We start from the raw sequence: 16,323 nt of genomic DNA on the forward strand, positions 1-16,323 counted from the left end.
TATCATCTGTTTTTAACAGGACAATACCCAACACACCTCCAGGCTGTGTAAGTGCTATTTGTGTGAGGAAAGACACAGAGACAAGAGGCAAGTACAGGGAGTGAACATTTTATAAATAACGGACATGAGAAAACAAGGACAGCGTCTGGACAAGGGGCACAAAACGACATTAATGCAAACACGGGGAAGAAACTGAGGAAGTGACAGATATAGTGCAGGCAATCAATAAGGTAATTGAGTCCAGGTGAGTCCCATGAAGTGCTGAAGCACGTAACGATGGTGACAGGTGTGCGTAATGATTGGCCACATCGAGCGCCAGAGAGGGGGAGCGAGAGCAGGTGTGACAGTACCCCCCCCCCGGGAGCCCGGCCAAGGCATGACATGGGATGGGAGTCCGACTTGCCGGCTGAGGCGCGGGAGCCCGTAGAGCCGGCTGAGGCGCGGGAGCCCGTAGAGCCGGCTGAGGCGCGGGAGCCCGTCGAGCCGGCTGAGGAATCCCCGGTTCCTTCGGCAGCGGCACCCGGACGTCACCAACCCAAACAAAATACACTCCCTGATGCTTCCAATATTTGGTGTCTGCATTCTGTGAGGACAGACGCTAGGAGACGAGAAGCAAGGACAGGGAGTGAATATTTTATAAATAACGGACATGAAACAAAACAAGGACAGCTTCTGGACAAGGGGAACAAAATGACAATGCAGACACCGGGTTGAAACTGAGAAAGTGACCGATATAGGGGAGGCAATCAATAAGGTAATCGAGTCCAGGTGAGTCCCATGAAGTGCTGATGCACGTAACGATGGTGACAGGTGTGCATAATGATGGGCCGCCTGGCGCCAGAGAGGGTAGCGGGAGCAGGTGTGACAATTTGACCAAGGAGAGTGATGGAATGCTGCATCAGATGACTTGGCCTCCATAAGCACCCAACCTCAACCCAATTCAGATTTGGGATTAGTTGGACTGCAGAGTTGGACTGCAGAGTGAAGGAAAAGCATCCAACAAGTGCTCAGCATATGTGGAAACTCCTCCAAGACTGTTGGGAAAGCATTCCAGGTAAAGCTGGTTGAGAGAATGCCAAGAGTGCAAAGCTGTTAAAGGCAAAGGCTACTTTGAAGAATCTAAAATATATTTTGAGTTGTTTAACACTTTTTGGTTACAACATGATTCCATATGTGTTATTCCATAGTTTGTCTTCACTATTATTCTACAATGTAGAAAATAGTAAAAATAAAGAAAAACCCTTGAATGAGTAGGTGTGTCCAAACTTGGTCCTGTACATAAGGAGATAAGCCAAAGGCCGTATCATACAACCGTCTCAGGGTACACTGTACAAACTACAGTCTCTCTCACTTTCTCTCTCTGGTTCATGTAGTCACACTTTAACTGTCCTCTTGGTGTGAATGATTTCACAGGTTGTTAGCTTTGTCTTTAACATTTAATCACAGCTCATTACATAGTAATGGCATACTCTCTGTCCCAAAGGGAACCCTATTACCTTTTATAGTGCACTACTTTTGAGTACTTAATCTCAGTTAACCCAGAACTAAAGTGTCACGTCATTGGTCAGATGCTCAATTTAAGTTCTGGGTCCATACGTATTAAGAGAAGAGATGCTAGAAAGAGTAGCGGAACCGGAATGAGGAGCGGAACCCTCTCTCTTTGCATGTTACGAACATCCCCTCTCATTCCAAAATATGAAAGATGCTAACACCTGCGAAATCGTGATTTGTACAAATAACCAAACACCAGAACTACTGCTGCTCGTTATATGGGCCATAGTAAAAAGTAATCCACTACTTGGTACGCATACACACTAATGGTCCGAGGACATGATGTTGGACACGCTGGACATGCGTTCCAAATGGCACCCTATTCCATATGTAGTGCACTACTTTTGGCCAGGGCCCAAGGGAGCCCTAAAGTTTCTGTTGACAGCCAATCATTGATACACAGTGTACAAAACATTAAGAACACCTGCTCTTCCCATGACAGACTGACAAGGTGAATCCAGGTGAAAGCTATGATCCCTAATTGATGTCACTTATTAAATCCACTTCAATCGACGTAGATGAAGGGGAGAAGACTGGTTAAAGAAGGATTTTTAAGCCTTGAGACAATTGAAACATGGATTTTGTGTGTGTCATTCAAAGGGTGAATGGGCAAGACAAAATATTTAATTGCCTTTGAACCGGGTATGGTAGTAGATGTCAGGCGCACTGGTTTGTGTCAAGAACTGCAACGCTGCTGGGTTTTTCACGCTCGGCAGTTTCCCATGTGTATCAAGAATGGTCCACCACCCAAAGGACATCCAGACAACTTGCCACAACTGTGGGAACGCTTTCAGTACCTTGTAGAGTCCATGCTCCTACAAATTGAGGATGTTCTGAGAGCAAAAAGGGGTGCAACTCAATATTAGGAAGGTGTTCCTAATGTTTTATACACTGTATATGGCTGCAGCTGCTACATCATGGGAGCCACATCTGTGGGGATTTTGTGTTTCTTGGTTGCAATTTACATACATTAGTATTGTAAATAAGAATATATACATCTACATATTTTAGCTGTTCTTGTCTGTTAATGTTCTGTATGATGTCATGTTTCATGTTGTGTGTGGACCCCAGGAAGAGTAGCGGCTGCTTGTGCAACAGCTAATGGGGATCCTAATAACATGCTCCCCACCAACATAGTAGATCAAAAAAAGAAAAGCCTGCACAGGGTATTGCTGCTCCAAAGTGGTTTCATTACCTGCATAGCAACAATGTTCAATCATTTTCTCGCACAAGGGAATTCATATCCTGTGGTTGTTCAAAGCATWGACATAGAACCTCTCTAGTTCTGTGGTTGAAACGGTTAGCTTCCAAACTATAGCTTCATAGGAGTACACTGGCCGTAGTGTAGTAGGAGACGGGCAATAATCAACATACAACACTGCTCTGTCCATGTCTTGATTCACTGCACCCATCTGGTGTGTGGCAATAATACATTTATATATTTAATTAAAACTGTAACTCACAAAGCATTCTTAAAAAAACAACTATTTATTACTATCACACAACAGCATTTGATGGACTCGTACCCACTACCGCAACACAGTGCACCCGACAGCCGGTTGCTTACAACAGCAACTGGACTCCCCTCCATAAGTATTTGGACAGTGAAGCTACACATTTACTTCAGCATTCTGGCTTTTAGATCAAATGATTCACATTATGAGACAGTACAGAATGTCAGCACGAGGGTATTTTCATACATATGTTTTAATGTTTCGAAATTATGTTTAATGTTTAGTCCCCCCATTTGAAGAAGTCGTTAGTATTTGGACAAATTCACTTTGTGTAAAGTAATCAAAAGTTTAGTATTTGGTTCCATATTCCTTGAACATAAAGACTACAGCAAGCTTGTGGCTCTACAAACTTGTTGGATGCATTTGCAGTTTGTTTTGGTTGCGTTTCAGATTATATTTTGCCCAGTAGGAAATGAATGACGACTGGAGTCATTTTCTTTCTATGTGAGCAGATGTTTCTGAACACTTCCAAATGAATCCTGATGATGTCATGATTAAGACCAATCATGAATGAATCATGAATAATGATGAGTGAGAAAGTAACATAGGCTACAACAAAACATGCTAACCTCTCACTTGTTACCAACAACAGGAGAAGTTAGTATTTCTTGAAGGGGGGGGGGGGTGGATCTTTGTGCCTCTAACCTTCACTCATCATTATTCACTCATCATTCATGATTACTGATAATCATGGTAGCATCCACATTAATGTAGAAGTGTTCTGAAACATTCTGTCCTTACTTACAATAAACACTTGTAGGGTCACACGCTTGATGTAGCCATTGAGTGCAAGGAATATGGGACCAAATACTAAAATTTTAACAACTTTAATATACTAAGTGAATTTGTCCAAATACTTCTTCAAATGGGTGGTATAGATACATAGTCCCTTCATTTCTAAACAGTAAAACAGAAAACAGAAATTACCCTCAAGTTAAAGGTGACATTCTGTACTCTCGCCTCATATGAAACATGTGATCTAAATTGAAAAAAGTTATCTTCACTGTCCAAATCCATATTCAAAGGGATTGTTTAAAATAAATGAACAMGGGGGAAAAAAAGGAATTGAATGAAAACTCCCTGGTCAATTCTGTCGGCCACCTAGTGGGTGGGTTTTCTGGGGTTGAATTCAATTTATTGTGGGAGCCACACCCGCATATCTTGTTGCGCACCTTCATATGGCAAGTCTGAATATCGACTACTTAGAAGTGCGTAGGAAAGGCGTACATTTCCTAAGTCTGACTCTGCCCCTATGAGAAAAGGCTTGAATGTGTAGTAAAACGGCGTCATTGGTGGTGATTGTGAATGATCTACTGTAATGTGATCTGATTGAATGGGGTTTTGTACTATGGAGTGTTGTATGACAGTTAAAATACTAAAATATTCCCTCTTAAGTACCGGCAATAGAAGATGTACCTGTTTGAGGTCTCGTTACACACAAAAAAATCCATAAAATGTTTCTTCAGCATAGCAATGTTATTAGGCCAGTAGGAGTACCCTGCTTTTAGGTCCCAATGTCCTCTCCTCTTTCTTCTCTTCTCACAGGGTAAAGACAAGATGGATATAATAAACAGATGGAGGGAGAGAGGAATGAGAGAGACCTGTTTCTACTCGTCCTCCTCTGTGCTGGAGCTGGGTGGTAGGAGGGCACACTCCTGTCTTCGGCTCTTGGACGCCCTCCTCTTCCTCCTCCCTGGCATCTTCAGCCTCCTGTGGATCACATCTAAGACACACAACACGCACCCCTTATTAGAACAACTGCAAAATAGGATTAACTGTAATGATAACGCTCAGTTGTAAAAGTTAGGGCCCTATAAAATCTGCAGATTTTCTTTATAAACATTTTTCTTTAGGTTTTTTCCCTGTTTTCAGGTTTTCGCTCTCAAAAATCAACATTTATTTAATAGTAAAACAACAGAATCATATGTTCTATGTCCACAACAATGCTTAAACCACATCTGGAGACCACTTTTTGGGTCTGGTATAAATCTAAGAAATGTTGATATGTGAGTGTAGTTACCCTTTCATTCCAGTGTACACCAGCAAAAGACCGTTGTTTGGTTAGCGATGTTTCTGTAGCACTCACGTAAATGCAGAGTTTGCAAAACAAATGCCCACTGGATTGATGCAAATAATCATGACGTCATTCCTCCAGGTTAAGAGTGATATTCTTGTAGTTTAATTTAATTGAGAAGGTTTTTGGGAAAGCCTTTCCTTCAATACCAGAAGACGGTTATCATTACATTAGCATCGTAGCTAACGGCTACACAAAATGTAGACCACGGATGGGCAACTAGACTTTTGAACCTTTTTAAGGTTCAATTTCCCCCAAAATGTAATTTTTCTTTAGGAACTCTGTCAGGCTCTCAACTTAGTGTTAAAATAGTAGAATAACACAAGGTGCAACTTCGAAATTTGGTTGTGCATCAGCAGTTTTTCTCGTTATGTCAGTCATTGATAGTCAGTCAATTAGCCATGTCAGCTACATTTTGCTAAGTTAGTTTAGCGGCCAGCTATCTAAACTTGTTATCATGTTCAAATTACCGGCTGGGGGGCCTCCATTGATTTTGTTAGTCAGTCTCACACAGATATCATACTCAAAACTGCAAATATTTCTCTCCACCCTATGGCGAAATGGGTAGAATTGCAGGAAATTAGCTGTAAAACAGCTCATTTTCTTTACACCCCATGGAAAAATGTGTAGATTTACTCGAAATTAACTCTAAAACTATCTCCGCTGTCAAGAGGGGGGCCATTAAATGTTTTGCTCACAATGTGGGTGGGGAGGGGGTATAGATGTGGGAATGCAGACGTGGGTATAGATGTGGGTATGAGTTCAGATTTTTTGTGGCCCCCACCCCCATCGAAGTTGTTCATCCCTGGTGTAGACATATTGTATGTGCGCAACACACACACACACACACACACACACACACACACACACACACACACACACACACACACACACACACACACACACACACACACACACACACACACACACACACACACACACACACACACACACACACACACACACACACACGGGGCATGGCTGGTTTCAGAAAGGTAAATACAAATCACTGATGCATTTTGTTAATGTATTAGGATCATTTTAGGCAAATTAATAAATGTTCTAAGTTCAATACATTTTTTTTTATATCGTTGACTTCCATTTTCATGTCTGCATTCCGTAACGCAGATTTTATAGGCCCCGTAAGAAGTGTGTGTTGGGGACGGGGGACGGGGGGATGTGTGAGCCCCAATGAACCCACCTGCCACCCTGTCGTAGTCCTGCTTGGGGTCGTGCCAGTACATGCTGGGCGTTGTGCGCCAGTGGCGGTAGAGGCGTGTGTGCAGCACGGACAGCACCAGCAGCACCAGGAGGAAGCCCAACGCCGCCACCGCCCACACCGCCTCGTCTGTCCGCGGAGTGGGCAGCATCCTGTCACCGGGTCCAGCCACGGCGCCCCCTAGCGGAGCTACGGTCTCAGTGTACTCGCAGTGGCCCACCCTAACATCACAGTCTGCTCTCCTGTCCTGGCTGTTTGCCTGAGTGACAGCCAGCTGTTTGGGCTGACTCTGAGACAGAGGCTTTTTCCTCTTGGTTGGAGAGTTACGGGGCTGTGTCTCTCCCTCGTGTCTGCTGCTCTTGTCCTCTGCTTCGTTCTGGTTCACCCAGTCTGTTTCTCTCACTTTGCCTCTGGGATCTTTTTCATCAGTGTCATTTTCTATGCGGTGAGGTTGAGTCACTTTGAGTCCTCGGTCCGTGCCTCCCTGTGTAGCCCTCACTGTGGCTTGGCCCTGTGCTTCAGGTTGGAGTGTGGTTCCATGTTTCTGGACTCTGTTCGGCTCGGTTCTGTCCAGGGTGGTCTGTCTCTCCTTCCCCTCCTTCCTGAGTGCAGCTCGGCTCTTGCGGACCCTCCCTCTCCCCCAGTCTGTCACCTCCAACCATCCATCCAGAAGAGAGAGGGTCTCCTCACAGCACTGCCTCAGAGACTGGTTATGATCAACAAAAAGGCACACTCAGTAAATCATACAAACAGTAAAACAATTCTATGACAGCTTCAGGACAACCTGGTTGCGAGGGAATTGCAGTAGGTTCGCCAAATACCAAAAATGTCAGAGTACAGATTATTTTATGTATATTGGTTCTTTTAATTTGGATAAGATGAAAATGTAATGAATTTAAGGTTATTTGTTGATGTGAAAATCTAAATACACAGATTTGATGGTAGTGTCATTAGATTTGGGGTGGAATGGGGTCCCCAGAAATTCTGGCCCCAAAAATGTGGTCCCCACTGAAAAAGTTTGAATACCACTGCTTTATGCGGACTMTCAAACATTCAGACATGCAGGGCCCTCTCCTCTCTCTGTCTTCTGGCTCACCTTTAGCTTTGGGCATGCGTGTTTGTGATCTGCAGGAWGGGTCAACAGCAAGTTATACTGTCTGCTTTGATCCACGTCGCCACGGTTCCCGTGTGCCGCTGTCAACTGCAGCCAATCACAGACCTCCGACGTGGTCACCTGGGACAGCTCCAGCGTGCGACCCCAGGACACCAGCGCTAACGGCTTCAACAGGAGAGAGATTCAGTCACCACAGGGTCATGTTCAGTAGGAACCAAAAGGAAGAAAACGGGTAAGTGCTTTGTCTATGCATCTGTTGGGGTGTCAATTGAATGCCCTGCTGTCATAGTAGACATGGTTTGTGAAGAGGAGTCCGTTTTCAGTGTAATCTATTATCGGGGATATCAGCCATTTCACAAGCAGGTACAGAGTAGATGGTACATCACTTCTACTGATATCTTAGTGTAAGTAAAGGCAATGTTTCCTTTGAGACTGTCTTTATTGTGTGTGTGTGACTCACTCTGTGTTTGCTGAGGTCAGGGTGTGGCGTTATGATGTAGTCAGACAGACAGCGGTGGCCCAGGACAGACAGCAGGTCACGCTGACAAACAGGAGCACACGGATGGTACAGCAACACTGTTGCTCCATGCTGCAAACACACACACATCAACAGTAGAGACCGATTAGAGTTGGACAATCTGTTGTGGTAATACTGGACTCATGAAACATATTGGCTATCTAATATGGGAGGTTGTGTGAGGTTGAGTGTGTGGTGTCATGGTTTTAGTGGTTACCTGCAGGTTGTTYAGCCAGCGTTGAGGSGGGCAGTACAGGTACTCMCCACTCTCTGCCCCTACASTCCGGTGAGCACCACTACACAAACCACCCACATAAAGACAGTTTAGTAAATGGCCCGCAACACAGGAATTGACATTAAGCTCTCATAGGCACTTGCCCATCAGGCAGGTCAGGAGCAGTTTTTATTTATGGTTTTGGTCACTTGCCCAGAAAATGTATTTGGCTGTTTACATACAGATTACATTGTCACATTAAAGAGTTATTGCAAAGTAATATACATGAATATTTGCATGAGGAATGGAGTGCACATTAAACAACCTGTCATATTTAACTGGATTTGACACAGGTTCCCAGGTGAGTGTGTATTGTGTGTTCTTGGTGATGTAACAGCTCCCTCTGTGTGTGTGTGTGTGTGTGTGTGTGTGTGTGGTGTGTGTGTGTGTGTGTGTGTGTGTGTGTGGTGTGTGTTGTGTTGGTGTGTGTGTGGTGTTGGTTGTTGTGGTGTCGCCCGCAGCATCTTACCTATTGGGGATAGTGTGATTGTATGTGATGGGTGTGTCCATGCAGACGTGCTCGATCCGCTGAGGTCAGACAGGAAAAGAGGGCTTATGTATTAGCTCCAGGTGTGATTTCTAATTCTATATTTCAGAGAGGCATGTTTAGTTCTACATCATACATTTCTATGTGAACGTTCTGCAACGCTGTGCCCTGCTAAACGGGGCTCAGGATTAGGCAACGTTTGCATCCTATCCCWCCAGACAGAAACCCTGCGGTATGTTGTTATCAGTAATAGCTACACTGTGACCTAAGGGTTTGGAAATAATGTGTTCATAAGGAAAGAAAAGGCTAGCTCATTGTATTTTCTGTTTGACAAGTTGATTTATTTACCTGTGGGGGATACTTTGTGTCAATGCTAGGAATCTTCTGCAAACAGAGGAGAGAGACCAGGTTTACACTGTGTTTCAGCAATGGATTTGCTTAGGAAAATGCACACAACAAATGCACAATATTAAGCCAAGTGAACAAGATAAATAGGTGACATAATCATCAACGCTCAAGTTTGTGTTAAGTGAACATGTAATTCGTRTTTACAGTAGTTTACTACCAGGCTATATGTATGTTATGTGGAACAGCGGTTCAATAGATCACGTGGCTAGCTCCATAGTTACCTGGGTAGTGGACTCTGGCCAGGAAATCACAGGACAGCTCCACACAACTGAGGGGGGCAGGTCTCTCCCCAGCAAGAGCTGTCAGTCACAGAAAAACCAGCATACAGATACAAAACTGTCACAGTTGACTTGCTGTTTGGAATGGTAACATACAGTCGACGGCACATATATTCATCATGTCATTGCATTGATGTGATAGCTATGGTTTTCCTTCACGGTCGATATCCAGATTGTCTAGCTATTATAATTGAAGCAGGCAATAAAAAAGTCAAGTGAAGTGACATACGACAACGTTTACTTTTACTTCACTGCATTCCTAAAGAAAAMAATGTACTTTTTACTCCATACATTTTCCCTGACACACAAAAGTACTCGTTACATTTTGAATGCTTAGCTGGACAGGAAAGTGGTCCAATTCACGCACTTAGCAAGAGAACATCCCTGGTCATCCCTACTGCCTCTGATATGGAAGACTCACTAAACACACATGCTTCGTTTGTAAACACACATGCTTGGTTTGTAAATTAGGTCTGAGTGTTGGGAGTAAAAAAAAAACTAGAAAATGGTTCAATCTGATTACTGGGTGACTTTCACTTTCACCTGAATCGTTTTCTATTAGGGTATCTTTACTTTTACTCAAGTATGACAATTGGGTACTTTTTTCCACCACTGCATATGGCAGTATAAAATAGTCCATAATGATTCATATTGTACCTTGCCATTGTCACAAGCTTTCCACATCGGCCTAGCAGCACCGGACAGAACCAAGCACAGCCACAGCCCGGACAGCAGAGTCGTCAGCGGTGGAGACATTCTTCTTCACACAATAGACAGCGCGAGTCACAGCGAGTCACGGAGATACATCTTCATGGATGTATTGTTTGAAGTAATCTCTTAAAATAAATACATTCTTAAAAATAAAAAATAAACTATTAGTCAACATGTGGATCATCCCATTCCTGTAGCTCCCACGTCTAGAACCATCGGTGCGAGCTACTGCAAAAGCCCTCTCTGCTGGCACTGAGCGCAAACATCCAGTGCAAAGCGAGYCATTGATGCTGTTACAGCAAAGGGGTATCCGACAAAATACAGTATTCGAAGCTCTTTTTTTCTTTACCATACGGTTCACGTTAGAACTGGCTACGGCAAAGCAAATGGGACAGAAAATGTAGGTAATTTTTTTCATGGTTTCTACTCATTTCTTCCACACGGTGGCGCCAAATTATCACGTAACCGCCTGAACGCTGGAAACTGAGGACAGACGCGCTTCAGCACTCGACGGTCCGGTTCTGTGAGCTTGTGTGGCCTACAACTTCGCATCTGAGTCGTTGTTGCTCATAGATGTTTCCACTTCACAATAACAGCACWTACAGTTGACTGGGCAGCTCTGTTGGAAAGGAGGCATCCTATGACAGTGCCACGTTGAAAGTCACTGAGCTCTTCAGTATGGGCCATTCTACTGCCAACGTTTACCTTTGGAGATTACATGGCCGTGTGTTCAATTCTATACACCTGTCACCAACGGGTGTGGCTGAAATAGTCGAAACCACTAATTTGAAAGGGTGTCCACATATTTTGGGCATRTAGTGTACTTTATTCCATGGTCATTCGTAACTTTGTTCAATGCAGTCATTTGGTCTGGCGTCCCCATACATTCATTGTTAAATCTTATCATTGCATATTTATGCCCATACTTAATATTTATTTATAGCCACTATGCCGCATCAGTTGGGCTTCAGGTGACAATGCTTATTTAAGCAATAAGGCACGAGAGGGTATGGTATATTGGCCATATACCACAAACCCCCGAGGTGCCTTATTGCTATTATAAACTGGTTATCAACGTAATTAGAGCAGTAAAAATACATGTTTTGTCATACCCGTGGTATATATGCCAATATACCATGGCTATGGGCTGTATCCAGGCACTCCACGTTGCGTCATGCMTGCACTGCATACCACACCCCCTCGTGCATTATTGCTTAAATAGCACACCTGCCTGATAATATGGGCCAATATGATATTGGGCTCAATTCTAGAGGGGAACATTTTATTTTAAATGGTGTTAGCATCATTTTTATTCCTGTTCATTTTGGAGTAGAACAATCTAAGTCAGAAAAGTCCAAAGAAATCAGCCTCTCTGTTTCCAGGTAGACCAACACAAGACTTGTACAATTGTATTAATTATGTAAAATTCAGCCTAATTAGACATGATTTCCTATACAACCCCATTTGCGACAATGTCCTGTGTATATATATCGTTGTCTAAACAAGTTCGAGGCGCTGCGTGCTAATGGTTAGTTCGGCTGTCTGTAAATAAATGGAGGAGTTTCAGGTTGATTCTAGTGAGCGAAAGGATAGCATGAACTGCAGCACWCTTCYGATAATTTGATTACTGCCAGCGTTGATTAGACTGCGCCAGGCAGTGGTCTCGTGTGGGCATGATTGAAAATCCAAACCCAACCCTCGTGTAAATCGTGACGACCTCAGTTACACAAATCTCACAAAACTTTTTTTTGTCAATTTTGGCACTGGAATGAATGTTTCTGACTACTATCAGTGCCACATAGGCTGTTTTCAATCAGAAGCTGATTTTTTTGCCTTCAGTTGTTGCTCTTTAAAGAAATACATACAAAGCAGCTTTCGAATATCAGTTGGGTGATTCCTCACGAAATCAGAACAAAAATATACCATGATTTTTTTTCTTTCTTGACATTTAATCCATAGAATGGCCATTTGGAGGAAGGATTGTTGACATATATTAGGCATTTGTATCTAAAAGCATAATTGAGAAATAATTGATCAAAGATGGCATATTTATGACATTTTGGCCTCACCCAGGCCTATTGGCGACCCGTRATTCAGGGCAGAGCCCCACCTGTTTAGCAAAATACATACACTACCGGTCAAAAGTTTTAGAACACCTACTCATTCGAGAGTTTTTCTTTATTTTTACTATTTACTACATTGTAGAATAATAGTGAAGACATCAAACTATGAAATAACACATGGAATCATGTAGTAACCAAAACGTGTTAAACAAATATCTTTTATATTTGAGATTTTTTAAATAACATAGCCACCCTTTGCATTGATGACAGCTTTGCACACTCTTGGCATTCTCTCAACCAGCTTCATTAGGTGGTCACCTTTAATGCATTTCAATTAACAGCTGTGCCTTCTTAAAAGTTAATTTGTGGAATTTCTTTCCTTCTTAATGCGTTTGAGCCAATCAGTTGTGTTGTGACAAGGTAGGGAGGTATACAGAAGATAGCCCTATTTGGTAAAAGACCAAGTCCATATTATGGCAAGAACAGCTCAAATAAGCAGAGAAACGACAGTTCATCATTACTTTAAGACATGAAGGTCAGTCAATCCGGAAAATTTAAACAACTTTGAAAGTTCCTTCAAGTGCAGTCACAAAAACCATCAAGTGCTATGATGAAACTGGCTCTCATGAGGACCGCCACAGGAATTGAAGACCCAGAGTAACCTCTGCTGCAGAGGGTAAGTTCATTAGAGTTACTGCACCTCAGAAATTGCAACCCTAATAAACGCTTCACAGAGTTCAAGTAACAGACACATCTCAACATCAACTGTTCAGAGGAGACTGTGAACCATGCCTTCATGGTCGAATTGCTGCAAAGAAACCACTAGTAAAGGACACCAATAAGAAGAGACTTGCTTGGGCCAAGAAACATGAGCAATGAACAATAGACTGGTGGAAATATATGCTTTCGTCTGATGAGTCCAAATTTGAGATTGTTGATCCAACCGTCATGTCTTTGTGAGACGCAGAGTAGGTGAACGGATGATCTCCATATGTGTAGTTCCCACCATGAAGCATGGAGGAGGAGGTGTGATGGTGTGGGTGTGCTTTGCTGGTGACACTGTCAGTGATTTATTTAGAATTCAAGGCACACTTAACCAGCATAGCTACCACAGCATTCTGCAGCGATATGCCATCCCATCTGGTTTGTGCTTAATAGGACTATCATCTGTTTTTCAACAGGACAATACCTAAAACACACCTCCAAGCTGTGTAAGCTCTATTTGACCACGAACTAGAGTGATGGAGTGTTGTGTAACAGTATAACTTTAGTACCGTCCCCTCGCCCCGACACGGGCGCGAACCAGGGACCCTCTGCACACATCAACAACTGACACCCACGAAGCGTNGAGCAAGTGACGTAACTGATTGAAATGCTAGTAGCGCGTACCCGCTAACTAGCTAGCCATTTCACATCCGTTACAGTTGCATCAGATAACTTGGCCTCCACATCACCAGACCTCAACCCATTTCAGATGGTTTGGGATGAGTTGGACTGCAGAGGGAAGGAAAAGCAGCCAACAAGAGCTCAGCATATGTGGGAACTCCTTCAAGTCTGTTGGAAAGCATTCCTCATGAAGCTGGTTGAGAGAATGCCAAGAGTGTGCAAAGCTGTCATCAAGGCAAAGGGTGGCACTTTAAAGAATCTCAAACCTAAAATACATTTTGAGTTGTTTATCATTTTTTTGGGTTACTACATGATTCCAAATCTGTTATTTCATTGTTTTGATGTCTCCACTATTATTCTAAAATGTAGAAAGTAGTAAAAATAAAGAAAATTCCTTGAATGAGTAGGTGTGTCCAAACTTTTGACTGGTACTGTATATTTGATTTTSTTTATATTTTTGGTAGGGGGCCCCATTTTTGGAAATTGATCCTCAGGCCTACAAAAGGGTGGCCACCCCTGCTTTATGGGCATATCAAAGTTCCGAGTGGGATCTCTGGTACTTTTAGAGTAGTGGTCCAATTTGTCGGCAATTTGTAGGATTCAAAATGGTCGCCCTCTGCTGGTGATTTGTGAGATCTGCAATGCTACAAGTAAAAGGAGGTTTGTGATTGGTTACATAGCCTGCTATGCCAATTTCTCTGTGTAAAATGGGCCATAACCTTAAAACTAGCAGAGATCCCACTCTGTAACGTTGATATGCCCATAGAGTATATTATGTTCAACAATATATGTAAAAAAAAAAAAGCCAAATCAAAATGTGTATATTTTTAATATTAATGTTTATATTTGTCAATATTCATAAATTAATGTAAGAAAATTGTTATTGAAATCAAAATTCATATTTTAGAGCAAGCAGTACAGCTTCATATGACACTAATAAATATATATAATATAATATAATAAATATGCCAAATTGTATTATTTCTTAAAATTAATTATGCTTTTAGATACAAATGTCAAGTATATGTCAATAATCCTTCCCCCAAAGGACCATTCTATTGATTAAATGTTGTGAAAGTCAGAAACATGATGGCTTTTTTTGTCCTGGTTTCGTGAGGAAGCACCCAGCTTTTCTTTACACTACATTTATTTCTCAACTCCTTAAAATAAGCCCAGGGATCTTTCGGAATGAAGGGGATAGGGTACATCAAATCATATTTTATTGGTCACATGCACATATTTAGCAGATGTTATTGCAAGTGTAGCGAAACACTTGTGTTCCGAGCTCTACATGAAGGAATTTTGGGGAGGGTCATGCTTTTTCAATTTTGTTGCTGGGGAAGGTTTAGTATTTKAAAAATGTGTCCAGAGGGGTATACTAAGAATCAAGCTAGATCTATGTGGGATTTTCTAAAGCTAGCCAGCTTTAATTAGCTTCATATTCCAGTTCAGGCTTCATGGATATTGCTCTTCTGCCTGCCACTAACTCAAATGTCGCACGTGGCTAATCGAACGAGGAACTCTTCATTGAGACAATGCTGAAACATCAATCCATGGGCGTGTGCCAGTGCCACATTTTAATTTGTAACCGAAATCAAAATGAAAGAAAAGTTATCTGGGCAAATTAAGAAGGCTATGGTGTGAAATAGGCTTTTAGAAGTGCTGTCTATATTTTATTACTTATCGTTAATGCCGTCTATGGTGTACTTTGGTCTGCTTATCAATGCACAAGCACCTTTTCTCCCACTCCTATCGATAAAATAATTTGATTTAGTAATACAACGTTTTTACTGTGCGTGAAGTTTCAAATGCATTCTGTCATTACTAAATGTGTAATATGATAGGTATTTTAACAATTCCATTTTTAACACGTAAAAATGCTAATGAAAGGGATGATGACACAATCTTTGCGGGAGGGAGGGAATCTGATTTCATTGGTCCTCAACTCACATCTCAGACACTTCATTCAGGATAAATTGAGTTAGTCCTGAGTTAGCCTGTCCCAGAGCAGGTTAGTTCTAAAGGGTTCTTTGCCATAGAAATTTACCAGGCTAAAAGGTGAACCACTTTAGCGGTACCGGTTATCCCAAGTTGAACTCAGAGTTGACCAAAGTTAGTTCGCTAACTCCTCAAACCAGTAGTAGGGCCAAGCTTCCTGCCATCCAGCACCTACAGTTGAAGTCGTATGTTTCATCAAATCAAATCAAATCAAATGTATTTATATAGCCCTTCTTACATCAGCTGATATATCAATGTTTTGTACAGAAACCCAGCCTAAAACCCCAAACAGCAAGCAATGCAGGTGTAGAAGCACGGTGGCTAGGAAAAACTCCCTAGAAAGGCCAAAACCTAGGAAGAAACCTAGAGAGGAACCAGGCTATGAGGGGTGGCCAGTCCTCTTCTGGCTGTGCCGGGTGGAGATTATAACAGAACATGGCCAAGATGTTCAAATGTTCATAAATGACCAGTATGGTTACATACACTTAGGTTGGAGTCATTAAAACTCATTTTTCAACCACTCCACAAATTTCTTGTTAACAAACTATGGTTTTGACAAGTCAGTTAGAACATCTACTTTGTGCATGACACAAGTAATTTTTCCAACAATTGTTTACAGACAGATTATTTCACTTATCTGTATCACAGTATCACAATTCCAGCGGGTCAGAAGTTTACATACACTAAGTTGACTGTGCCTTTAAACAGCTTGGAAAATTCCAGAAAATG

The 16,323-nt window shown here is 42.2% G+C and overlaps 1 protein-coding gene across 1 annotated transcript; it reads right to left on the reverse strand.

Annotated features, from left to right (window-relative positions):
• Positions 1 to 94: 94 nt before the first annotated feature.
• On the reverse strand, positions 95 to 10,845 carry LOC111949847 (tumor protein p53-inducible protein 13-like). Its single transcript, XM_023967177.3, has 9 exons — positions 10,094 to 10,845; positions 9,380 to 9,457; positions 9,099 to 9,134; positions 8,733 to 8,791; positions 8,207 to 8,285; positions 7,933 to 8,061; positions 7,455 to 7,637; positions 6,341 to 7,064; positions 95 to 4,788 (listed from the first exon to the last, which is right to left on the reverse strand). Exons 1-9 carry the CDS (start codon positions 10,190 to 10,192, stop codon positions 4,673 to 4,675), a joined length of 1,503 nt encoding a protein of 500 aa, XP_023822945.1. The 5' UTR covers positions 10,193 to 10,845; the 3' UTR covers positions 95 to 4,672.
• Between the last annotated feature and the right edge of the window lie 5,478 nt (positions 10,846 to 16,323).

This window comes from Salvelinus sp. IW2-2015, linkage group LG22 (genome assembly GCF_002910315.2).
Source record: "Salvelinus sp. IW2-2015 linkage group LG22, ASM291031v2, whole genome shotgun sequence".
Lineage (NCBI taxonomy): Eukaryota > Metazoa > Chordata > Actinopteri > Salmoniformes > Salmonidae > Salvelinus > Salvelinus sp. IW2-2015.